General features: G+C 41.7%; 1 protein-coding gene across 2 annotated transcripts in view; it reads right to left on the bottom strand.

The window, feature by feature from the left end:
• The window catches only part of SSH3 (slingshot protein phosphatase 3), a 154,048-nt gene that overhangs the window by 58,928 nt on the left and 68,346 nt on the right, over positions 1 to 26,774 (bottom strand). For both annotated transcript variants that reach the window (XM_077250850.1, XM_077250849.1), the window contains exons 5-10: positions 19,535 to 19,606; positions 19,389 to 19,454; positions 19,116 to 19,307; positions 7,418 to 7,499; positions 7,013 to 7,141; positions 3,892 to 3,938 (exon numbers count right to left, since the gene is read on the bottom strand). In XM_077250850.1, coding sequence (XP_077106965.1) covers positions 3,892 to 3,938; positions 7,013 to 7,141; positions 7,418 to 7,499; positions 19,116 to 19,307; positions 19,389 to 19,454; positions 19,535 to 19,606 — 588 coding nt within the window. The remainder of the gene's footprint in view (positions 1 to 3,891; positions 3,939 to 7,012; positions 7,142 to 7,417; positions 7,500 to 19,115; positions 19,308 to 19,388; positions 19,455 to 19,534; positions 19,607 to 26,774) is intronic.

Genomic DNA, 26,774 nt, shown 5'->3' on the forward strand with positions numbered 1-26,774 from the left:
AGAGCTGTGTGAAGGTTTATTTTTTTAAGGACAAGATGCTGATTTTTTTGGTACCAGTTTGGGGTACATAATACTTTTTGATCGCTTTTTATTCAAATTTTTCAGATACAGAATGAACAAAAACCAGCAATTCAGTTATTGTTTTTACATTATTGTTTTTGCGCCGTTCACCAAGCGGTAAAAGTGACAAGACAAATTTGTTCGTCGAGTCAGTACAATTACAACGATACCAGATTTATATTGTTTTTCTTATGCATTGCTATTTTTACACACTAAATTTATTTTTATTTTTTTACAAAAATGAATTTGGTTTTGCATTGCTATATTCTGAGAGCTGTAACTTTTTTAGTATTTTGCCGAATGGGCCATATTATGGCTTGATTTTTGCAGGATGGATTGTCGTTTTCATTTTTTTTACATTTAACCTTTTGATCGCATTTTAATCACATTTTTGGAAATCAATAACATGAAAAAACATTTTTGCCATTTTTTTTTTTTTTTTAACGATGTTCCCTTAAAGGAATAAATAACGTGCCAGTTTTATAGAGTGGGTTGTTCCAGACACAGCGATACCAATTATGTGTACTTTTTTTTTTCTTTATTTTTAATTTTATCACAAAGACTGCCTTTTGAGTGACGAAACGGATTTTTGTGATTTGTGTGCGCTTCTTTTTAACTTTTTTTTACATGTTTTCTTTTACTTTTTATCACTTTTTTTTTTTTTTACTTAGTCCCACTGTGGGACATGTATAAATGTAACTTTGATTGCTGGTCTCATACACTCGTGTAATGCAGTGCATAAAAGACCATCAGCGAGTCACTGGCTACCTGTGAGAGCCCCAAATTTGTTATTTTCCACAAGTGTTAGTAGGAGAAAATTGACCCCACAATTTATTATTCAATTTCGCATGAATGCAGTAATATCCCGTATATGGTTGAAAATTAATATTTGGGCACAACGCAGGGCTTAGAAAGAAAGAAGCGCTATTTCATTATTTGAAGTGCAAATTCAACTGATATGATTGCTCGAGCCATGTCAAATTTGCAGTCCCTGAAGTTCCAAAACAGCAGAGACCCACCACCACAAGTGTTCCTATTTTAGAAATTTTACCCTTGAAAAGTTCATCCAGGGATGCGTTGAACATTATTAACCCACAGTTACTTTACAAAATATTATAAGATTTTATTGCACAAAAGAAAAATTATTTTTTTTTCCTGCTAAAATATTACTTTAGCCTCAAATTTTTAATTCTCACAAAGTGTAATAGGAGAAAATAGAACCTAAATTTGTTATCCCATTTCTACAGAAAGCGGCAATACTCCATATGTGGTTTTACACTACAGTTTAAGTACACAGCAGGGCTTGGAAGGGAAGGAGTACCATATGGCTTTTGGAACTCAGATTTTGTTTGGATAGATTGTGGATGTCATTAGAAAAGACTAGGAGGTGCTAAATCAGAAAAATCGCTTCCACAAGTGAACAAATTTTGGAAAGTACACTGCTTAACCCCTTCGCGACATATGACATAAGTTTACATCATGCTTGGGAAGGGATTCTCATAAAATGGCGTAAATTTATATCATTGTGATTTTGCGGGCAGAAGATCTGTGCCCACACGATCACCACTGTGAGCTTAGCGTAAGTTATAGCCAAGCTCCATCTGCCACTGTCAAGAGAAGTGTCCGCATAGCCCCAGGCCATTTAACTCCCTAAATGCTGCGATCAATAGCGTCTGCAGCATTTAGTAGGCTGAGAAAGGGAGGGAGATCCCTCTCTCTTCTTAACGGCGGCCCTGCAACGTCATCGGGAGGAACAGACTGTTGCCATAGCAACCCGAGGTCATCATGACGTCCTCAAGGTAAGCTGCCTACGGCAAACCTCTTAGACCATCCTGTGGCTAGTTAGTGACAGAGCAGGAGCCTATAACAATTCATATAAAGGAATAAAAAAAATCAATACATGATGCATTTAGGAATCGATTACATATACACTCAACAGCAGTGTATATGTAAGTGCACAGGGAATTTATAGAACTGAAAAACTGGAAGCAAGCTAGCCTTTGGACCCCCGACATAATGGGCCACAGCACTGGGCCTGATTTGCTGGATGCTGACACGGGCCCTTGATGATTGATTTCCTAAACACTGTTAGATGTCTCCACTACATAACAGATGTGGGTGATCTCCAGGAATCTGCCTGGCACCCTCAAGGGTTGAAAATGCAGTGGTTGTTAATTGTATTCTATAGATGGCAAACTGATGTATCAATACCAGAACCAACTGGGACCATTCAACCCCTATATGAAGTCACAAGTTGCTTAAGGGCTTTGGAAAAGCAATCTGTCCCCACCCCCCAAAAAGATACTCTAGTGAAATCTGCACTCCCAAATTCAAAGGACCTCTCCTTTGTGAGCCTCACTGTGTGCCTAAATGGCAGTTGGGGCCCACATATACGGCATTGCTGTAGGAGCAATGAACAAGCTGTGCACAAGATGAATTGTTTGCAATTTTCCTAAAAAAAAGTACTGACTGGATATTTGAGAATGAAAACACCTGTGGGGCCAAAATAGTCAAGGCAGCCATGGACGAACTAATCGAAAGGTGTAATTGTCCAAAACGAGGTCTAAGAGACTTCTGTCAGTGTAACACTAACAGGCAAAATAAATTGCAGTGCTGGTGCATTGCCAATCATTATAAAAGCGATCAGCGTAATAACAGTTAAAGTCCGTAGAGGGACTAAGCGTAAAGAAAAAAGTTAAAAAAAATACTAAACCAATAAATAGACATATGGTCTAAGAGGCTTGCAGGATAAAACTATGTTCCACCATTATTACCGTAAATGGGAGCTACAACTATTTAGTAAAATCACACCAGGACAGCTACTAGAACCCTTTGAGAGGAAACCTGTCATTCCCCTTATCCAACCCTTTCTGAATTCAGCGGTAAGTCAACAGGGAGTTCATCCAGTACTATATCAACACAACGTTTGAGAAGTGACAAGTTTAACTGTGCGAAAGATGGCAAGTCCAACGATATGCAGGCTTTCCCGCTCCCAAGAAGCTGAATGACAGATTTCTCCCTATGTGCAGTAATATTTGTCATGTCACATGTCAATCAGCGGTGGGAGAGGACATGTATTGTAAATCACTGGTCTACTAGCTGCAGTAACATGCAAGTTCTCAAAAACCCCTTAAGTGTCAGGTCAATGAGGGACGTAGAACCTGACAGACTCCCTGTACGTAAAGTGGTCAATAGACAGATGTACTGAGAAATGGGAATACTCACTGAATCCCTGCTGAGCTAATGATAGCTGTAGGACACAAGAGAAGGATCGTGTATATCTCAGACAGGGCTGCCTTCACACCTGGTGGCCGCATTGTGGGGGGTTTCTTGCAATTGCAGCAAAAACACATTGTTTTGCCACTATCTTTCAAACCTTTCCAGCATGTAAAAACAGCCTTAGAGCATATTTTAGTCGCCCGAGAGCCATGATGAGTACTCCTGGTGGTCTGTTACCAGAACCTACATTGTGTGATCACCAGTGGCACCAGCAGAAATATCAGCCTCTGTATGCCAACATTTAGTCTTCAAGTATAGGGCTCCACAACAACAAAGGGGCACAAGGTATTTATGGTAAAATTGCAGCAGCCCCATAAATTACGTATGATAACAATGTTTCCCTACCAGAACACTGTTGGAATTCTTGTGATTATACCAAGTCTCCCACAACTTTTTGCTTTTAGCTAGTGCGGAGATTGCTTACAAGTGGCAGTAATACTGCAATTTTAATTAAAATAATGTGCAGCTGCCTTAATGGTGTACCCACATTGTTGCTCGCAATCTAGAGAGAATGAAAGTTCATTTATTGAGAAAAATAGGTTAGAAACGTACTTGTTTTTCTGAAGTTCTTCTAAATTGGAAGCATTCCACTCAGAGCCCTAAAACAGAACGGAGAAGGTTAAAATAATGAATGGAAGAAAATGACTGCATACGTACCAAGAGCAGCAGCTATAGGAAAATAGGAAATATAGCAACAATACATCTTATAACTAGAAATAAATTATTTCTGACTTTGAAACAGTTGACCGAGTGTTCTACTATCTGCTCTTACAAAATATGAGAAACTTAGTCTTTCAAACAAATTTTTCATTAATAAATAAGCACAAGCAAATATACGAAATGTTGCAATATATCTTATTACAGAAATACAATGCTGTTGCTAAAGTTTTAGGCAGCAGTACAAAAAAAAATGCTGCAAAGTAGCCTTTCAAAAAGAGAATATTCTATACTCTGAAGATAGTTCTTAATGACAATGGTTGTATTTTGGGGGTCATTGTCGTACTACAGAATAAATTTGGAGCCAATCAGACTTTTCCTTAATGGTATTGCTTTATGGATAAGTATCTACCTATATTTCTGAGCATTGAGAACACCATCAATCCTGACCACATCACCAACTTAATTTGATGAAATGCAGCCCCCAAACGTGCAAAGAGCCTCCACCATGCTTCGCCGTTGCTTGCAGACACTCCTTATGGTTGCACTTTGGGTTCAATCACATCTGCGTTTACATTCGGCAAGTACAATGTGAGAAAACATCACATTGCACTCACTACGATTTTATACAATTAGGCAGTGTTAATGTGCAAATTTTTCACCTTGAATTGGGGGTGAGGAAAAATTTGCAGGATGCTGTGTATGGCCATGTAAAAGGGCTGAGAGTCACCAATACAAGTCAAGGGGGGCGAGAACCTGACATTTCACCAGCCAAGTACAGTAAATTAACCCGAATACTATTACCCCACTTGCAACTGCACCAGGGCAAGTGGGAAGAGCCGAGGATAAACACCAGAATTGGTGCATCTAATGAATGCTCCATTTCTGGGGCGGCTGAAGGCTGATGTTCTTAGTCTGAAGGAGGACCCAATATCTACAGCCCCTTCCTAGCCTATTAATATCAGCCCCCCGGTTGTCTGCCTAGCCTTTGCTGGTTACCAAAAATAGGGGGGACCCCACGTCTTTTTTTGTTGGGGGGTAACCCCTTTTTAATGACCAGTAAAGGATAAGTATACAGCTGTGAGCTAATATAAATAGCCTGGTAAGCTCCATATTTATTACTCCCTTCCCAGACTATAAACATAAGCCTCCAGCTGTCTGCTTTCCCTCAGCTGGTTAATAAAATAAGAGGGACCCCACACCATTTTTTTTTCATTTATTTAATTATTAGCTAAATACATCTACAGTAAGCTAGACACGCACTGCACTGATTATATATTTTAATTACATATCTACCATCTCTCTATATCTGTATAGAAGATTGTTTTATTAGTTAGAAAACTAGTTTTAAATGACAGAGAATTACTATATTTAAAAGCTGATGTTAAAAACGCATTGCATATGCACCTAGGATGCTAGGTGAGGAAAAAAATGCACACTTGCATGGTATACGGATGCTAGGTGAGAATAACTTGCCTTATACTCCAACTTTTCTGGCAGAGAATCTCTGCTACTCTATATACGTAGATATGAGTGTACCCTAAGGTGAACAATCTGCCTTCTGTTACAGCCAACTATTTCACATTTTGAGTAATCAGTCCAGTGCATTTACTGACATTTTTCTGCACCACAGTTCCTACGTTTCCCTTATAGTTTAATTATTTGGCATTGTTTCTATGTTGAAGGTATGGCTTTTTGGCTACAATTGGTCCTTAAAAAGTAGCTAAATATAGCTGGGTACCACTAGATTCTGACAGTTCTGAGCTGATGGCACTGCTGAACATTTTCATATTTAGATGGAAAATAAGAATGATCTGTCCTTCATCTTCTGCACCATGTTTCCTTGGCCAACCACTGCATCAACAGTCCTTAATGTTGCCCATTTCTTGGTCATTCTTGAAAAGAGCTTGAACCGTACATCTTGAAACCCCAATCTGCTTTGAAATCGCTGCTTGGGCGAGACCTTGCTGATGCAATATAACTACCTTTTGTCTTTATGACCTGTGACAGAAAAATGTATTCCACATCCTCAACCTTGCAGCCGATTCGTCTTCCCTAGATTTAAGACTGCTGCACAGTTGTTTGTTTCAGTTAATAACAATCATTTTCATATTTAGGATGAAATGCAATCACCTGGTTGGTACAATTGGCTATTCATACACTGGACTGTAATACTATAAAATCATTGCTTTGTGTAAATATACCTAGAAGAATTGATGTTGTTTCAAAAGGAGTGGCCACGCCAAATATTAATTTAACTATGGTATCCCTTTTGTTCATTCAATTAGCATGTTAATTGATAAAAAAAAACTATTACCACTTATATTTTAAAGCATTCTTAATTTGCACCATTGCTTCCACACCTGCCTAAAACGTTTTGCACAGTACTATACATTTCTTTTTCCACTTCTTCTCCTCCCTCCACCTCCTGAACGGATCATCAATAAAGCTAAAATCTGTCATGTTCAAGATAAGATGGGTGGCCAGGAATGAGGAATCTAAGGATTATCTATTGAGGCCTATTGAGAGGGCTGGAGCTGCACAGTGTTGAAAGTGTTACATGTTACCCTAGGACTGGATTCACACCTATACTGCTCAGTACTGCTGTATAATGTCCTCCTTGCTGCTGCTCCTGAAGGTGTGGTACAGAGAAATAGGAGAGCAGAAATCCCTCATGTCTGTGTATTGTGAATAGGAGACATCACAGTAGCAAGTCTCCACCCACTAGCTCAAAGACGACTGAAAATTAGAGACAGACAGAAAATGATTAATCCTAATGCAAGAGCAGAATGTGGTCTGCAAGTTAGGAAGATTGCAATATCTGTAGACATCCAAGTGGGATGATAGACGCTGCAGGGAAGCAACTGCAACTGACAGCCTCCCGATGACGACTCGCTTGAGAATACTCTCAAACGAAACATCACAGGAAGTTAAAAAAAACCAAAAACATTTCCAGTGGGGTAATGTCTTTTAAGTCAGAACTGGGAGTAGAAAATCTTCCTTTATAAGACCATACCAAATAAAGATAGGGGAAGATCTCTGAGGGCCGGTCCATTTGAGCCAGGATCATGATCATCTCATTATCAATGAACTCTGTATAATCCTGAAGGGCACAGCGGGTATGATGCTCCAACGCAGTGCGCACCTGCAAAAGAAAGGGCAGAGGAAAATAAGAAAATAATCAAAATCTAATACAGGGGAAAGAATACTGACAACCTCTTTCTTTAGTCCCGAAGCACTAAATTGGCACTCAGTCAGCACTGTAGCCTCTTCTGCACACTGTCTACATCGTAGCGGTTGTGGTGGGTATTGATGTGAATCAGGCAACCCTGCCATACACAGCACAACCCTACTATATACAGAGCCAGCTGCTTGTTCTATTCTCTACATCAGCCAACCCAGCAGTTGGTAACATTCTTACCTGTTTAGATGTTATATTCTCAAGATCACTCTCTCTCAAGATATCTCGTAGCTTTTTCCGGATGATCCTCTCAGTTTCTTCCCTAAGCAACAGGAAGAAAAACTCAATCAAATTGAAAAGTCCAACAGTGAGCATTCTTCACCTTCACAATGCTTTCCTCATAGAAACAGGATTCCACAAAACGCATAGGTCTTTTGGCCTTCACAGGACGTAGTTCAACTGCTGTGACATCACACGCTCTGTCGTGTTGTTACCCCCTGGCTACCGGCTGGAGTGCCCTGGTCTTCACCACTTAAATAGATAACAGGATATCGGGGGAGTTACTCTAGGCATACGCTCAGTGCATCCTACCTTAGTGATCCCAACTTACCGCACTGTGAACAATTAACACGAGCACCGTGCACTTGGGCATATGACTTCTTCTATCAGTAAGTGGACAGCATTATTGCTCCTTGGCATCTCCTGCCTGATACCTATTAAGCACTCATTGGTTCTATCTTGTAGAATCATCATTCTAGTACACATTGGTTCTTTTATTTGGAACTGTACATTTCATGTAATCAGTGGTTTTTGTGCTTGTGCGATCTATTCAGTTTTCATTTACGGTGCATCTATTTATATATGTAGGTATATTGAGTTTGTATCCAGTTTAGCAATCCAGTACTTATTGGCTCTACTTTGTTGATTTAGCATTTGAGCGGACATTGGTTCTTGCATTACACCTACAGTTTTGCTCTAGCAGTGGCGTTTCCACTCACTGTGAATATACAGCTTTTTTGCACATATGTTATATACACCCTGCTGTATACTTACATACACAGGGGATAACTGGGCCTGTAGGGAGAACCGTGTCTGCAGCAGTGAACAGTGATCTTGGTAACAATATCTCCACAACTACATATCATAAATCGCTTTTTTACATGTGAAAGATGGACATCCGGCACACACTATACAATCAACACCAATAGGTGAATTAACTCGGATAAAACAAAATTGCAGTACCGGTAATTCAAATAATTTAAGAAATGCACAAAAACAAGCTAATAATTTAAAAATAGAGGCTACACTAATTGAAAGTTAAATCATGCTCACAAAATACCGTAATTAAAAACAAAGCTAGACATGCATTACTACACGTCGGCACATCCAATTGCCCTCAATCTGAACAGTAACCTACTACAACTATATTTTAACTGCAATATAATTTAATTTGATTTGATTAAAAATATTAATATATACATACAGATATATTGAAGATGAAAAATTGGAACACTTGTCATCTAATGGGATGAAAATAATAGTACACACAAATGTTTTTTTGCTCCACGCCCAGAGCCAGAGAAACCTGGCTTAGACGTAGAGGATTCTATAAGCGTGGAGATGCTCACTGTAGACTGAGTTCACACTCAGTTTAGCAAACCTATTTCTCTAACTCGGCTGGCACTTATATTAATTGCAATAGCATTTGCACGTCTTGCAATAAATACTATGTGGGTTGAGCTGCAAGCAAAATTAAAATTAGCGCATGTGAACAGCTCAATGAAATTTCACATGACACAAACGGGCACATTTCGTCTGCTGCAAATCATTTCATCACTGCACATTGCACTGCATCACTGCACAGAAATACATCTACTTCCACTGCATTTGGCATATTAAAAATTACGGTAAGTGCCTGCTCCGTGGTGGGAGCATCAAAAGGCACTGACAGGATAGCAAAGCTTTTTTGGATCGATTTTTCCCAATGGAATAAACTTAAAAATAGAAGAACCAATGTTTCATTACTAGCTCTAATGTGAACGGATATTCACTATTACAATAGATGTGCCTTGTTACTGATTGCTCTTCCATTTTTTTTCTCATGCATATTTTTCCTTGTGGTGGGCACAATTTTTAACCCTTTGAATAGACTAGCCGGTATTTGGCTACTGTTTCCCACCTGATGTCCATTTTTTTGTTGAGCACATCCTCCTAGTCTATTTACCTTCATGCTTCTCAGTAGTCCCTATACATCATGTTACGTTTGAAACATGTTGGTTTTTATTCTGTTTGTATACCTGTTCTAATGATGGAGTTTTAATTTAATATTGGAATAAATTGGATGATTTTATCCTCAAGATCTGGAACATTTTCACTTTCCCTTTTGCTTTGGATCCTGCGGGTTCCTTTGAACGGAGGGGTGAGAGCAGCATTTATATTTATCTATCCTGACTGCATCTTGGCTTCTTTATACATGCAACTCCTTCCTTGCAAGATGGAGTCAATGATCAGATAACGGTGCCTCAGGAATGTCTTTCTCTAAAGACATAGCAATAACACAGAAAAACAAAACTAAGTAGTATAACACCTAGACCCAAAAGCTGGGCGTCAATAATGTTAACTTAGTCAATTGGAAGTACGTATGCTAATGCCAGCACATGTTTAGAGATAAGCTGAGCCAATTATATTGTTACAATGTATGAATGCTAATAACCTATATATGAGGCAATAAGACAGATCTGCTTTAATGCTCAATGTATCAATGTACCTCTTCTGTGCACATATTTGAATTTAACAATTTAATTTGAAGCATGCACCACGTCTCAGAACTAGTGATGAGCGAGTGTACTCGTTGCTTGGGTGGTCTCCGAGTATTGGTAAGTGCTCGGAGATTTAGTTTTCCTTGCCTCAGTTGCACGATTTATATCTGTTAGCCAGCTTGAACACATGTGGGGATTCCCTAGCAACCAGGCAACCCCCACATGTACTCAGGTATGCCAGCAACCATAAATCATGCATCTGCGTCAACAAAAACAAAATCTCCGAGCAGTTACAAATACTCGGAGACCACCCAAGCAACGAGCACACTCGCTCACCACTAATGACGACGACAAAACCTGGTGCCCGAACAGGAACCAGCTAGTTCAAAGGACCCATTGATCCAAACGTTTTGCTGGTGCCTAGACAGACTGATAAATCAAACCTGCAGCAACAGGCAAGAAATGTTATTCTTAAGGTACCTTCACATGAAACGACTTTGTAACGATATCGCTAGCGATCCGTGACGTTGCAGCGTCCTGGCTAGCGATATCGTTTAGTTTGACACGCAGCAGCGATCTGGATCCTGCTGTGATGTCGCTGGTCGCTGAATAAAGTTCAGAACTTTATTTGGTCGTCCGATCGCCGTGTATCGTTGTGTTTGACAGCAAAAGCATCGATACCAGCGATATTTTACACTGGTAACCAGGGTAAACATCGGGTTACTAAGCGCAGGGCCGCGCTTAGTAACCCGATGTTTACCCTGGTTACCAGTGTAAAATGTAAAAAAACCAAACAGTACATACTCACATTCGCGTCCCCCGCCGTCTGCTTCCTGCACTGACTGAGCGCCGCAAAGTGAAAGTGAAAGCACAGCGGTGACGTCACCGCTGTGCCCTGCTACTGCCGGCGCTCAGTCAGTCAGTCAGTGCAGGAAGCGGACGCCGGGGGACGCGAATGTAAGTATGTACTGTTTGTTTTTTTTACATTTTACGCTGGTAACCAGGGTAAACATCGGGTTACTAAGCGCGGCCCTGCGCTTAGCAACCCGATGTTTACCCTGGTTACCCGGGGACCTCGGCATCGTTGGTCGCTGGAGAGCTGTCTGTGTGACAGCTCTCCAGCGACCACACAGCGACGCTGCAGCGATCGGCATCGTTGTCGCTATCGCTGCAGCGTCTTTTCGTGTGAAGGTACCTTAACTCTAATTGAATTTGTTTCTCTCTCTTGGCTTGGTGTGTTTGGGCAAGTCGGTCCGCATGTCACATGATCTGTTCATAGTAAGTGGGTCCATCATTGTTAAGACAAAGAACCCTGATGAGACCTTGGATACTGTATGGAGTTCCTGCGTTGTCTGTTGTATGGGGAGTGTGGATTTAGCATTTCGCTGGTCATCTGTACGTGGGGTTGGATTGTAATAATTAGTTGATCGTACCTAGTGGAGCCGCCGATGGTGATTGTTGGCAGTAGCCTCTTGAATTGCTATGGTTGGCCGATGGTTTTTGTCGGAGATAGATATATAATGTCAGGCAAAGAGTGACAGACCAGGAAACCATAGTGTGTGTGGTAAGAGTCCCTGCTGGTTTGCCTCTCTAGTCCTGTATTCCTGTTTTTTTGTTTTTAAAGAGACAGAGGATGGGTTAATCTGTTCATTAAGGGGCAGGGTAGAGGTGCTGCTAAAATTGGTGAAACAGAAAGAAAATAAATTTGTGCAGAAAATGCATAGGTCTTTTAAGTGTCTGGTTGTCCACTGGGTAGAAGGCTTAATGAGAGTTCCTGGAAGTGTATTGCAGGAACAAACAGGATGTCTAAATTTTGCTGCCATGATAGATCAGGCTGAGTTATGGCAGAAAACCTCTAAATGTGTAACTAGAGGTGAGGTAAAGGAAGAAAAAACACGATATGTTTTTGTATGTATGAGTATGTAACAAAGATGACACAGACCCCAGTACGATCCCAGTTTTACTCCACCCCCTTACATGGTCACTGAAAGATGGACATGTTGTGTATGTAGGAACCAGAATTTAGTTTGGGTGGAGACCTGTCGTGCATGTGGTGCCCCTGGTTGGCATAGAGAAACCATTAAAACTTTCTAATCCTAAGCCAGGATTTGTATCCTGATAATCTATTTGTATAGTGTGGCCCCCCTGGCCAGTACCCCAAGTGCTACGCCCCCATAAATCTCATTCATGCACCCAAAGGAATGTCATACCTGCACTGGATGGGACCAACACCCCTTCAGACACTGCTCTTCAGCTCCTCCTGACACAACTCAAATGGAAGCAGTTATAAGTCATTTTTTTGCTGCCATCCAAGACTCATTAGGACAATTAGTCTGGTTGAGCATCTCACTTCAACCCTGCTTGCCTGCAGCGCTAACCCAGATTGTTACCACCAGACCTCACACCCCAGTCTAGGGGACCTGACACTGTATAGCCACAGTAGCGTGTGTGGCATCCCTAGAATCCTAGAGAAATACTGACAATGATGAGATAATGAGGAGAATGCCAGACACAAATGTTTCCCATGCCATTTGTTAGAGGTGGAGAAAAATTAAAAAGGATTTCTCCTGTTGGTGGGACTTAGAAGACCTGGTGTCAGCAGAGGCAGGGGATACGTTCTATCCCCTTGTGGCAGGGGCAACAGGAGTCTCACCAGCAGATGATACTAGATTGGGGGAAGTATGTGCAAAAACTCACCCAGTGGGGGCACGCCAGGTTAGATTCCCAGACGGCCATCCTTTATGATATCCAACAGGATGACACAGTCAGTAGAAAATTATACCAGGCTCTTGCAAAGACTGCAGGATTTATGAAAACACGTCCGAGGTCCACACCCGTTTAATGTACTGTGCCTTTATTGAAGGTTTAACCCCTTAACTCCCAAGGGTGGTTTGCACGTTAATAACCGGGACAATTTTTACAATTCTGACCACTGTCCCTTTGTGAGGTTATAACTCTGGAACGCTTCAACGGATCCTGATGATTCTGACACTGTTTTCTCGTGACGTATTGTACTTCATGATAGTGTTAAAATTTATTTGATATTACCTGCGTTTATTTCTGAAAAAAATGGAAATTTAGCGAAAAATTTGAAAATTTTGCAATTTTCCAACTTTGAATTTCTATGCCCTTAAATCATAGAGATATGACACACAAAATACTTAATAAGTAACATTTCCCACATGTCTACTTTACATCAGCACAATTTTGGAACCAACATTTTTTGTTAGGGAGTTATAAGGGTTAAAAGTTGACCAGCAATTTCTCATTTTTACAACACCATTTTTTTTTAGGGACCACATCACATTTGAAGTCATTTTGAGGGGTCTATATGATAGAAAATAACCAAGTGTGACACCATTCTAAAAACTGCACCCCTCAAGTTGCTCAAAACCACATTCAAGAAGTTTATTAACCCTTCAGGTGTTTCACAGGAATATTTGGAATGTTTAAATAAAAATGAACATTTAACTTTTCACACAAAATTTACTTCAGCTCCAATTTGATTTATTGGTAACAGGAGAAAATGGACGCCAAAAGTTGTTGTACAATTTGTCCTGACTACGCCGATACCCCATATGTGGGGGTAAACCACTGTTTGGGCACATGGCAGAGCGCGTTTGGAGAGCCCCTGATGTGCCTAAACATTGAAGCCCCCCACAAGTGACACCATTTTGGAAAGTAACTTATCTAGATATGTGGTGAGCACTTTGACCCAAGTGCTTCACAGACGTTTATAATGCAGAGCCGTAAAAATAAAAAATCATATTTCTTCACAAAAATGATCTTTTCGCCCCCAATTTTTTATTTTCCCAAGGGTAAGAGAAGAAATTGGACCCCAAAAGTTGATGTGCAATTTGTCCTGAGTACGCTGATACCCCATATGTGGGGGGGACCACCGTTTGGGAAGGAGAGCCGTTTGGAATGCAGACTGTGAGCGCCGGCCGTAAAGCACAGCACACCGCACCGCTGTGCTTTGCTTTTACTTTACGGCCGGCGCTCACAGTCAGTGCGGGAAGCTGACGGCGAGGGACGGTGACAGACAGCGGAATGTAAGTATGTAGTGTTTTTTTTTTTTACATTTACAATGGTAACCAGGGTAAACATCGGGTTACTAAGCGCGGCCCTGCGCTTAGTAACCCGATGTTTACCCTGGTTACCCGGGGACTTCGGCATCGTTGGTCGCTGGAGAGCTGTCTGTGTGACAGCTCTCCAGCGACCACACAACGACTTACCAACGATCACAGCCAGGTCGTATCGCTGGTCCTGATCGTTGGTAAATCATTTAGTGTAACGGTACCCTTAGTCAGGGTGTCACTAAGCCATGAATGCTGTGCAGCTCCTCTAGGATAAGTCTGCTGGATAAGTCTGTTCAAACTTTCTCCCTCACCCTTTATGTCTCTTGTGATGTTATGATCATTCTTTCTCAAGTACTGCTTGACATCTCAGGTTTCAATGTGCCCTCCTTATGCCTGATAACATCAGCATTCACCATTAAGGCCCCGTCTCACACAGCGACGCTGCAGCGATACAGACAACGATGCTGATCGCTGCAGCGTCGCTGTTTTGTCGCTGTGTGGTCGCTGGGGAGCTGTCACACAGACAGCTCTCTCCAGCGACCAACGATCAGGGGAACGACTTCGGCATCGTTGAAACTGTCTTCAACGATGCCGAAGTCCCCCTGCAGCACCCGGGTAACCAGGGTAAACATCGGGTTACTAAGCGCAGGGCCGCGCTTAGTAACCCGATGTTTACCCTGGTTACCAAAAAAAACAAACACTACATACTCGCCATCTGATGTCCGTCAGGTCCCCCTCCGTCTGCTTCCCGCTCTGACTGTGTGCCGGCGTACAGTGAGAGCAGGGCGCAGCGGTGACGTCACTGCTGTGCTCTCACTTTACGGCGGCACTCAGAGCAGGAAGCAGACGCCAAGGGACCTGACGGGCAACAGATGGTGAGTATGTACTGTTTTTTTTTTTTTACATTTACGCTGGTAACCAGGGTAAACATTGGGTTACTAAGCGCGGCCCTGCGCTTAGTAACCCGATGTTTACCCTGGTTACCAGTGAAGACATCGCTGGATCGGTGTCACACACACCGATTCAGCGATGTCAGCGGGACCTCAACGACCAAAAAAAGGTCCAGGCCATTCCGACATGACCAGCGATCTCGCAGCAGGGGCCTGATCGCTGGTACGTGTCACACATAGCGAGATCGCTACTGAGGTCGCTGTTGCGTCACAAAACTAGTGACTCAGCAGCGATCTCGCTATGTGAGACGGGGCCTTTACACTACTCTGAATCCAGCCACATTGTTGCCTCTGGAGGGGGGATGGGGTGGTAGTGGTAACCTGGATGACCTGTTAGTTGAGCCAGGAGAGTAACACGGCTGTGTACAACTAATGTCCCACAGGGGGTTTCAGTCATGTTACTGATGTCCCACTAGATAACCCAAACCATGAGCGTTTTGTAGATGGATCGCAGTATGACGTGGATGGCCGGTTCTACACTGGATATGCTGCCTTTTCCCTCCATTAAATTATAAAAGAAGAACCACTCCTCCCACACGTCCTCCCTGGAAGCCGAACTCTATGAACAAGAAGAAGCCTACGGACGTGGTAAAGACTAAACCGACACCATTTATACAGACAGCCACTATGCTTTTACAACAATGGACCTATATATGGAGAGCTCGATCTTTGCTCGCTGCGGTTATAAAGCCTATCAAGAATGCTAACTCCGTCCAACGCCTGATGGAGGCCCTACTTTTACCCGAGAAAGTTGCCTTAGTGAAAGTCAAAGGCCAAGTAAAGAACGACTCAACTGCTGCTAAAGGCAATCATCTGGCCGATCAGACTGCTAAATCTGCAGCTTCCCAACCAAGAGACAACCCTGCCGGAGTGGCAGCTGCTAAGGTGGCCTCTGCCATGGACCCACCTGTGACCTACAATCTTCTCCAGAAGCTACAACAAGAGGCTGGTGTTGAAAAATTTGCTAGATGGCAAGAGAAGAGAGCTGTGCAGTTAACAGAAGGACTGTGGAACGTGTGGGACAATGTTTGCCTTCCCCGTGTTCTGTATCCCGATGGCTCAAGTCACCCACGGCAATACTCCCCAAAGACTGCCATGACAGACCTCGTCCACTTCCATTGGTATGCTTCTGGGTTCAGTGTCACCTCAGCCAAACACGTTCAAGACTTTCTGACCTGGGTGCTCAACAACATGGGACGCCCCACCAAGACCCTATGAGACAGACAAGGCCCCTGTACCTATTCCAGCACCTTCAGAAATACTATATTCAACTTCCCAAGGATGTACTTGTGTGTGTCGACCTCTTCTAAGAATGGATAGAAGCGCACCCCATGTGTAAAGCCACCTCCAAGGGTACTGCGAAGAGACTAATCTCAGAAGTCGTTTGCAGATACGGGGTGCCCGAGACCAAGGATAATGACAGAGGCACCCGCTTTAACAGTGTTTGCCATGCTGTCATGTGCAAGACAGCACGGCAAACACCGCTTCTGAACGGCAGTAAAATCATCAAAAGATAGCGTGAGCCAGCAGCTGTGATCGGAGGTATAAATGTAACTACGGTCACTGGTGTCAGCTGATGGGACTACTGCTCCCATCAGCCGACATCTGCTGCCACTAATAACAGTGAGAGCAGGAGCGGCTGATGGGAGTATCCATCAGCCGGCTCCTGCGCTGTAAAATAATTTTTAGAAAACCCGCGTAGGTTCCCCTGTATTTTTGATAACCAGCCAGGCAAAACTCACAACTGGAGGCTGCAACCCTCAGCTGTCATCTTCAGCAAGGCTGGTTATCGAGACTAGAGTGGTCCCCACACAATATTTATAATAATTTCAATAAATAATTCATTTTAAAAAAGGACAGCCAGCCTTGCTAAAGCAGACAGCTGGGGGCTGGTAATCTTGGGCTGGTCAGGGGCTATGGATATAACCCCCCCCCCCCCCGGTCTAAAAATTAAAGCCTGCAGCCGCCCAGAAAAGGCACATCTATTAGATGCGCCAATTCTGGCACTTTGCCCGGCTCTTCCTATTTGCCCTTTAGTGGTGGTAAGTGGTGGTTCATATTTGTGTAGTTGATGTCACCTTTTTGCATTGTAAGGTGACATCAAACCCACAGATTAGAGAGGCATCTATAACTCACCTATCCGTTACTAATCTTATATTTATATGGTAAATAAAGACAAAGCAAGTATAAAGTCTTATTTGAAATAAAACAAAACATACTTTTACTTTTTTATTTAAAAATAACAAACACGGTTATACTCACCTAACATCTGATTCCACTGAATCACTCGTCTCCTGTAATAAAACAAAAATAAAAAGCAACAATATCCCTCATCTGTCCGTTGTTCTGTTCCACGGCGTAATCCATGTCAGGGATTTAACCTGGACAATGCCAAGATGCGACCGTCCAGGCTGAGAACCATCGGTGAATGAGCTGCTGAGAGGACAGCCTCAGTGACTAATGGTGATGTCATCAAGGTTACCGCAGGACATTGAGGCTGTGTTCACAGCCGGGCTGAACTAGGGTGACCTCGGTGAGATCCCCTCTAGCACCAAGGCAAAGTCAGAGCACTGGTCAAACGGTACAGAGGAGAGTTCATCGCAGTTCACAGGGAAAATTTTACTGCGGTGAATTTGAACTATTGTGAGCTCACCACTTTCTCATGGTGCTAGCGGGGATCTCTCTGAGGCCACGGCATTTCAGCCTGGCTGGAAATGCAGCTCACTCACCAGTGGTTCTCGGCCTGGACGGTCACATCTTGGCACCATTTAGGCTGAAACCTGTTATCGCCCAGACATGGATTAAGGCATGGGACAGAACAATGGAGAGGTGAGGGATATTGTTGTTTTTTATTTTAATTCTCTTGCAGGGGACAATGGCGTAACTGTAATGGGCTGGGCAATGCTGTAAGTATGGTATACTTAAGATTTATTAAATGAGTCTGTGTCATTCTTTCAATTAAATGACTTTATTCTGGGTGTTTGTGTATTTATACAATATGACTATGGGGTTAGTAATGGGGCATCTTATAAACGCCTCTACATTGTCACCTGACAACAAAAAGGTGACATCACCCACCTCCCCTCATCTATCACCCAACTTGCCATCGCATCAGAGCAAGAGGAAAGAGCAAGGCCAAGAGCCAGAATTTGCACATCTTATAGATGTAACTTTTCTGGGGTGGCTGAGTGCTGATGTTTTTAGCCAGGGGAAAGAGGGGGGGCTATCCATGGCCCCATCCTAAGGTATTGATATCAGCCCACAGCTGTCTGCATAGACTTTGCTGGTTACTAATTATAGTGGGACTCTACATCATTTTTTGGGGTGGCCCAGTAAAGGCTACGTATACAGCTGTAAGCTGACATTAATAGCCTGGAAAGCTCCATGGGTATTACCCCTTCTTAGGCTATAAACAAGAGACCTCAGCCGTAAGCTTTCCTTCTGCTGGTTAAGAAAATTACGCGGGAGTCCACAACATTTTTTTCAGAAAAATAATCTTTTAGTAACTAAATACATGCACAGTAAGCTGCACACACACTGTGCTAATTATATACGTCACTGACATCTTTATATCTATCTATTCTATATGTATATATCTATGCTATTCTAACCTGTCACGCTGTGATTTTACTGTACGTGGCGACTCAATTGACGGCTTTTCAAAGGACACTGGTGTATAAAAATTGGACAGCACTCGAATGGTCCAAGTGCTGTGCGATTTTTTTCCAGTACAATCGAGATCTAGAGGTATGGTTCTACAGTAAGTAGTTGTTGTTTTCTTCTCTGGGGGCACTCAACTTTATTAGCATGCACAAAGAGACACAAGTTAACCCAAAAACGCATGAAAGAAAAGTAACAAAACAATGCAAGAAAACGTGTTTTTGTTGCAGCATTTAACTACTGTGTCACAACCTAGGGCCAGTTGAATACTTTACAGCCATTTCTTTAGTTTTTTATCTTCCTGCTGTTATGTGAAGCTCCCCCTTTCATTCCTCCTTAATATAGACAGGAAGTTAAACATTTATTTCATCCCCCCAAATATTGCACATGGAGATCTACCAAGATCTAAGCTCTATATTCTATTTTTCAAGCTTGCATTTTATTACATTGAATGCTTATAGTTATCAGTTCACATCTCGTCATCTCTCACCTCTCAGGGGTGGTGGGATCCCTCCGTGTAGACGTAATGTCTGACGTGGCTGTCCATGCACTAATACATCCCTGGGGTGAACGGTGATGATCTAGGTAATACACCAACCCAGGACATAGACTGGCCCCACCCGGAATATAGTTGTTTGCTTCTGAAGCCTCACAGGCTTTGTGGAGCATTTGCAGGAGTGCCCTACAATGACATGCAACCAGCGAATTACATAACACAGTATTAAACACCCAAATCAATGGTTGCCTTTATTATAAAACTCACCACATTGTTTGGACAGATATAGGTTTGAACGCCCTGATGTCCATCCCACAGGTAACACTGAACCCACTAGGGAGACAAAGAAGAAGGCTAATTATCTAAAGCCAAATAGTTACTAAACTAAATAATCATTCTGGCGGTGCCCTTACCCGTCTCCATCTAGGAAGACTTGCGTATTGCTCCACACTGGTAGAACTGTTCCAATTGTGCAGACATTGGATCTACAAAAAAAAAAAGTCAGAAAGGATAATTACTTACTGGTTATTTTATTTTACAAAACCCACAACTTAAATTAGGAATATTACTGACTGAACTAGTTTCACCAGACTTTTCAAAAGAAAAGGAAGCCTAGAGCAAATGAAAACACAACTCTCATTTTCTCCTTTAGTGTATTACAGACCATTTATAAGGGAATCTGAACATATACAATTAGGTCCAGCAATATTTGAACAGTGACATGTTTTGACATTTTAGCGGTTTAACAAAACATATGCAATATATATATATACACATACAGTATATATACAGTTATATAAACAGTATACGTTTAAAGTGCAGACTCTCCGCTTTAATTTGAGGGCATTCACATCCTAATTGGAGTAAGGCCAGGTTCACATTACGTTTTTGGCGTCCATTAGACGGACTACGTTACACCGCGGCATAACGCGGTGTAACGTAGTCTGTTAACGCCGACATTTAGTCCAATGTTGGACACGTCGCTAGCGCACGCCCACAATGGGCGTGCGCTAGCGATGTGTCGTCATTGAGTGACGGACCCTGGGACGCGGGCTGCAGCGTTTCCGGGTCCGTCATCTGCTAGCTCTATCTGCGCTAGCGCGATGACATATCGGCACATGCGTTAACAGCAGCCCATTAACACATGTGTTGAACGGGCTGCCGTTAACGCAATGTGAACCTAGCCTAAGGGATTAGGAATTACAGCTCTATATGTAGCGGCCTCTTTTTAAAAGGGACCAAAAGAAATTGGACAAGCCCCTTCTAGCTGAAAAGCTTTTTAATGGGCTATCCCCTCACTAATCTATCATCAATTAAGACAATAAAATAGAAGAGAAACAGATCATCATTTTTTTTTTCACGGTTCCCCATTTTAATAACCAATAAAGGCTAAGTATATAGCAGTGAGCTGATATTAATAACCTGGAAAGCTCCATGGGTATTACTCCCTTCTCTGGCTATAAACATCTGATCCCAGCTGTCCACTTTCCCTCTGCTGGTTATGAAAATGTCAGGGGGATCCCAAGCCATTTTTTTTAGAAATGTATTTATTCATTACTAAATTACATGTACAGTAAGCTACACACGCAAAGCACTGATTATATAGCTCACTCACATATTTATATACAGATATGCTTTGAAGAATATTTCCTTGGGAAACCATCTTAAAATTACAGAGAATTCCCTGATGAAAAAGCTAATGTTACAATCGCATTGCATTCGCATGTGAGTCAGATTTCAAATCGGATGCCAGGTGATAAAAATCGGATTGTACTCGTTTCAAATTCACATGCCACTTACATAACACTAGTCCAACTTTTCAGGAACATCAGACGTTTTTTTTTTTTTACGGTGATGGGAATGAGCCCTTAAAAATAGCAAGGCCAGAATAGACCTTGCCAAAAACATCCAATGAAGGCAGCCCAGTTCTGGATTAGCATTCTTTGGACATATGAAACTAAAATCAACCTGTACCAAAATGATGTGAAGAAGAAAGTATGGAGAAGGCATGGAACGGCTCATGATCCAAAGCACATTACAACCTCTGTAAAACATGGTGGAGACAGTGTGATGGCATGGGCATGCATGACTTCCAATGGCCCTGGGTCACTAGTATTTATTGATGATGTGACTGAAGACAGGAGCAACCGGATGAATTCTAATGTGTAAAGGGTGATACTTTCTGCCCAGATTCAACCAAATGCAGAAAGGTTGATTTTACGGTGCTTCACAGTACAGATGGACAATGACCCAAAGCATACTGCGAAAGCAACCCACAACAAGGCATCTGATATGAGGCATACAAGTAAGACTTTTTAAACAGTAAGTAACCTGTATGCCCATATTAATAGTTTAGATGGGTCAAATGTGGTGACAGACTCCCCTTAACGATCGCAGATACACGTAAAAATGGCGGCCGTTAAGGGGCCTTATTTCCTCACTGCCGGTTTAAAACAGCGATTGAGAATAAGAGTATAACGTCCCCCCCTTCCCCCCCAACGTTGGACCCTGGAGAACCCGATCAGGGAATGTTTTTCTGGTCCCCGATCACGTAAAGAAGAAAAAAGTGTGCCAGATATTAAAAAGATTTCTCTCTCTTCTGGCATGATATACATGTCAGAGGAAAGAGAAATAAGGTCCCAAAGGCCCACCCCCATAGCTCCATCCCCGGCCCTTCACCAACTCTTTCTGAAAAAAAAAAAAAGAAAAAAAGGTAGGCGCAGTACGCCCACCGAGATCTGCCAAACGGCACGCGGCAACAACAGGAAATTTTCCTATTGGTTAATTTTGAGCACTGTGATAGAACTTATTACAGCGATCAAAAGCCAATAATTAGTATGTCATCCCCACCCGCCCCATGTCATCACCTTAGCCAGATTAATTTTTTTTTTCATAATTTTTATTTCTTTTATGCTGTGCCATTAGGGTTAGAGTTGGGGTTAGGATAGGATTAGGTTTTGAGTTAGGCTATGGTTAGCATTAGGGTTAGGGTTTTTTTCAAAAGTGTAAAAAAAAAAAAAAAAAAATGATGACAATATGAAGATTAGTTTTGAGTGCAAGTTCTTGCTACTCAAGTTTTGATCGGTCTCGCGACACTTGGTGCATACCTGAGCACTTAATGCAAAATCGAATAGCGAACGCTTGTGCTCAACACTAATGATGACATTCAATAGGATGACTTAATGTCATCAATTTCTGTGCAGTACCTTTGGGTTAAAAATCCTAACTATACCCCTGGATAAAATCCTTGAGGGGTGTGGTTTCCAAAATGGGGTCAGTTGTAGGGGGTTTCCACTGTTTAGGCACATTAGGGGCTCTCCAAACGCCACATGGCGTCCACTCTCGATTTCATCCATTTTTTAATTAAAAAAGTCAAACAGTGCTCCTTCCATTCCAAGCCCTGCACTCATTCAAATAGTAGTTTTCCCTCACATTTAGTGTATCGGCGTACTCAGAAGAAATTGCACAACAAATTTTGGGGTCCATTTTTTCCTGTTGCTCTTGCGAACATAAAAATTGGGCGGTAAAGCAACGTTTTTGCAAAAAAAAAAAAAGTTAAATGTTCATTTTATTTCATTCCACATTACATTAATTCCTGTGAAAAACTTGAAGAGTTAATAGACTTCTTGAATGCGGTTTTGAGGACTTTGGGGGGAGCAGTTTTTAGAATGGTGTTACTTTTGTGTATTTTCTGCCATGTAGAACCCCCAAAGCCACTTCAAATGTGATGTGGTCCCTAAAACAAATGGTTTTGTAAATTGAAGGAAAACTGAAAAATTGCTGGTCAACTTTTAACCCTTCTCACTTCCTAGAAAGAAAAAAAAAGGTTTAAAAAATTGTGCTGATGTAAAGTAGACATGTGGGAAATGTTTTATTATTTTTCTTGAGTGTTATAACTATGGTATCTGATTTAAGGGCATCAAAAATTAAAGGTTTGAAATTTGCTACATTTTAAAAATTTTAGTCCAATTTTCTATATTTCACAAATAAACGCAAATCATAGCAACCAAAATGAAGTACAGTATGTCACGAAAAAAACAAATCTCAGAATCAGTGGGATTCGTTGAAGCGTTACGGAGTGATTACCACATAAAGTGACACAGGTCAGATTTCAAAAATTTGGTCTGGTTATGAAAGGAAAATCGGTCACCACATTTGAACTATCTAAACTATTAATATGGGTATACAGGCTATAGAATTGTTGCTGAGAAATCATATTTTATCACTTTATATACAGATGCTTCTCACAAAATTAGAATATCATCAAAAAAGTTAATTTATTTCAGTTCTTCAATACAAAAAGTGAAACTCATATTATATAGAGTCATTACAAACAGTGATCTATTTCAAGTGTTTATTTCTGTTAATGTTGATGATTATGGCTTACAGCCAATGAAAAGCCAAAAGTCATCATCTCATTAAATTAGAATACTTTATAACACCAGCTTGAAAAATGATTTTAAAATCTGAAATGTTGACCTACTGAAATGTATGTTCTGCTGAAGTGTTATGGAAGCCCAGGTTGATAGCGGCCTTCAGCTCGTCTACATTGTTTGGTCTGGTGTCCCTCATCTTCCTCTTGACAATACCCCATAGATTCTCTATGGAGTTAAGGTCAGACGAGCTTGCTGGCAAATTGAGCACAGTGGTACTGTTGTTTTTAAACCAGGTATTGGTACTTTTGGCAGTGCTGATAGATGCCAAGTCCTCCTGGAGAATGAGATTTCCATCTCCAAAAAGGTTTTCGGCAGAGGGAATCATGACGTGTTCTAAAATTTCCTGGTAGACGGCTGCGCTGACTATGATCTTGATAAAATACAGTGGATCTACACCAGCAGATGACATGGCTCCCCAAACCATCACTGATTGTGGAAACTTCACACTACACATCAAGCAGCTTGGACTGTGTGCCTCTCCACTTTTCCTCCAGACTCTGGGACCTTGATTTCCAAATTAAATGCAAAATGTACTTTCCATGTGGAGTGTGTCAATGACTACCTTCTGGACATCTGTCAAGTCAGCAGTCTTCCCCATGATTGTGGAGCCTACAGAAACAGACTAAGGGACCTTTTTAAACGCTAAGGAAGCCTGTGCAGGTGTTTTATTGTTAATTTTTCTAATTTACTGAGATAATAACTTTTGGGTTTTCACTGGCTGTAAGCCATAATCATCAACATTAACAGAAATAAACACTTAAAATAGATCACTCTGTTTGTAATGACTATATGAGTTTCACATTTTGTATTGAAGAACTGAAATAAATTAACTTTTTGATGATATTCTAATTTTGTGAGAAGAACCTGTACCTCAAATTTACTACTGACCTGAAGAGTCATACTGACAGGTCATTTTCGCCAATAACGAAGGCCATAAAAACAGAATCCCAAATTGATGGAAGAATTGCATATTTTTTTCACCACTTTACCACACTTGGATTTTTTCCCTTGTCTTTTAGTACATTACATGGTAAAGATAAAGGTGTCATTCAGAACCACAACTAGTCCTACAACTGAATAAAAACCAACCCTCATATGGCTATGTCCATGGAAAACTAAAAAAAAAAAAAGTAATGCCACTACTTTGAGAATTTGGCGAGTTTTTCCCTCAGTATTTGTAAGCCAAAATCAGGAGTGTTGGAAAAATACAGAAGAGGTGACGTGTTTCTATTATAATTTTCCTCTGATTGTTCGACTCCTGGTTTTGGCTTATAAATACTGATGTAAAATGCAGACTTAATACTGAACGTGTGCACCACTGGTTTTTTTTATCCATTTACATACATGGCCAGATTACCACTCCAACTTAGAGCATTGATAGGAAATTTGTTGGTTTTACCAGACTATGTATATCTTGCAACTCTAAGAGTACAGCCTAAAGGTACCTTCACACTCAGCAACTTTACAACGAGAACGACAACGATCCGTGACGTTGCAGCGTCCTGGATAGCGATCTCGTTGTGTTTGACACACAGCAGCGATCTGGATCCCGCTGTCATATCGCTGGTCGGAGCTAGAAGTCCAGAACTTTATTTGGTCGTCAGGTCTGCATGTATCGTCATGTTTGACAGCAAAAGCAACGATGTCAGTAATGTTTTACATGGAGCTAACGACCTGTGAGAACGATAAGTGAGTCACCGTTACGTCACAGGATCGCTCCTGCATCGTTGTGGAGCTGCTGTGTTTGACGTCTCTACAGCGACCTAAACAGCGACGCTGCAGCGTCGCTGAGTGTGACGGTACCTTAAGACCACAGTGACACATCTGTTGTGCTTGTCTGTGAGCAGTTTGTTTGTTTTTTCTTCCCGGAGATAACAAGGACCCATTGTTTTTTATTGATCCATATACACACACCAGTGTGTCTAGTCCATGAGACTCATAGCATTTCCTTTTTCATCCCCGCCTCAGTTATTAAAGGCTATAGGGATCGATCATAAAATGGATGAATCACGGAAGACATCCCTTTTCTACTTCAGTGTTCCTTTCGTGTTTCTATTTTTCACTGACCCATTTTTAGAGATGGATAAAAAAAAGTTAAGACAGTTTATGGATGATTTAAAAAAAAAGAGTTTTGTAACTCACCGTAAAAATTATTATATATAAAAGCCTTCATTGGGAGAAATAGAAACTAAGGGTGAAGTCGGCTGCCACCTGATGGCCGATACTAATAACACACCTTAAAAGTTGGCTCCTACCCAACAGGCTATTCCTTGCCTACCAACAGCAAGCTACTCAGTTATTATTATTATTATTATTATTATTCTTTTGTATTATTATAGCGCCATTTATTCCATGGCGCTTTACATGTGAGGAGGGGTATATATAATAAAAAGCAAGTACAATAATCTTATACAAGTCACAACTGGTACAGGAGAAAGGAGGACCCTGCCCGCGAGGGCTCACAATCTACAAGGGATGGGTGAGGATACAGTAGGTGAGGGTAGAGCTGGCCGTTCGGTGGTTATTGCAGGTTGTAGGCTTGTCAGAAGAGGTGAGTCTTCAGGCTCTTTTTGAAGATTTCCATGGTAGGCGAGAGTCTAACGTGTTGGGGTAGAGAGTTCCAGAGTATGGGGGATGCACGGGAGAAATCTTGTATGTGATTGTGGGAAGAGGAGATAAGAGGGGAGTATAGAAGATCTTGTGAGGATCGGAGGTTGTGTGCAGGTAAGTAGCGGGAGACGAGGTCATAGATGTATGGAGGAGACAGGTTGTGGATGGCTTTGAATGCAATGGTTAGGGCTTTAAACTGGAGTCTTTGGGTAATGGGGAGCCAGTGAAAAGATTGACAGAGGGGAGAGGCTGGGGAATAGCGGAGGGACAGGTGGATTAGTTGGGCAGCAGAGTTTAGAATAGATTGGAGGGGTGCAAGAGTGTTAGAGGGGAGGCCACAGAGCAGGAGGTTACAGTAGTCAAGGCGGGAGATGATGAGGGCATGGACTAGGGTTTTTGCAGATTCTTGGTTGAGGAATGTACGGATCCGATAAATATTTTTGAGTTGAAGTTGGCAGGAAGTGGAAAGGGCTTGGATATGTGGTTTGAAGGAGAGATCAGTGTCAAGGATTACACCAAGGCAGCAAGCTTGTGGAACTGGGGAGAGTGGGCAGCCATTTACTTTAATGGATAGGTCTGTTGGGGGTGTCAAGTGAGATGGGGGAAA

Source organism: Ranitomeya variabilis, chromosome 4 (genome assembly GCF_051348905.1).
Source record: "Ranitomeya variabilis isolate aRanVar5 chromosome 4, aRanVar5.hap1, whole genome shotgun sequence".
Classification (NCBI taxonomy): domain Eukaryota; kingdom Metazoa; phylum Chordata; class Amphibia; order Anura; family Dendrobatidae; genus Ranitomeya; species Ranitomeya variabilis.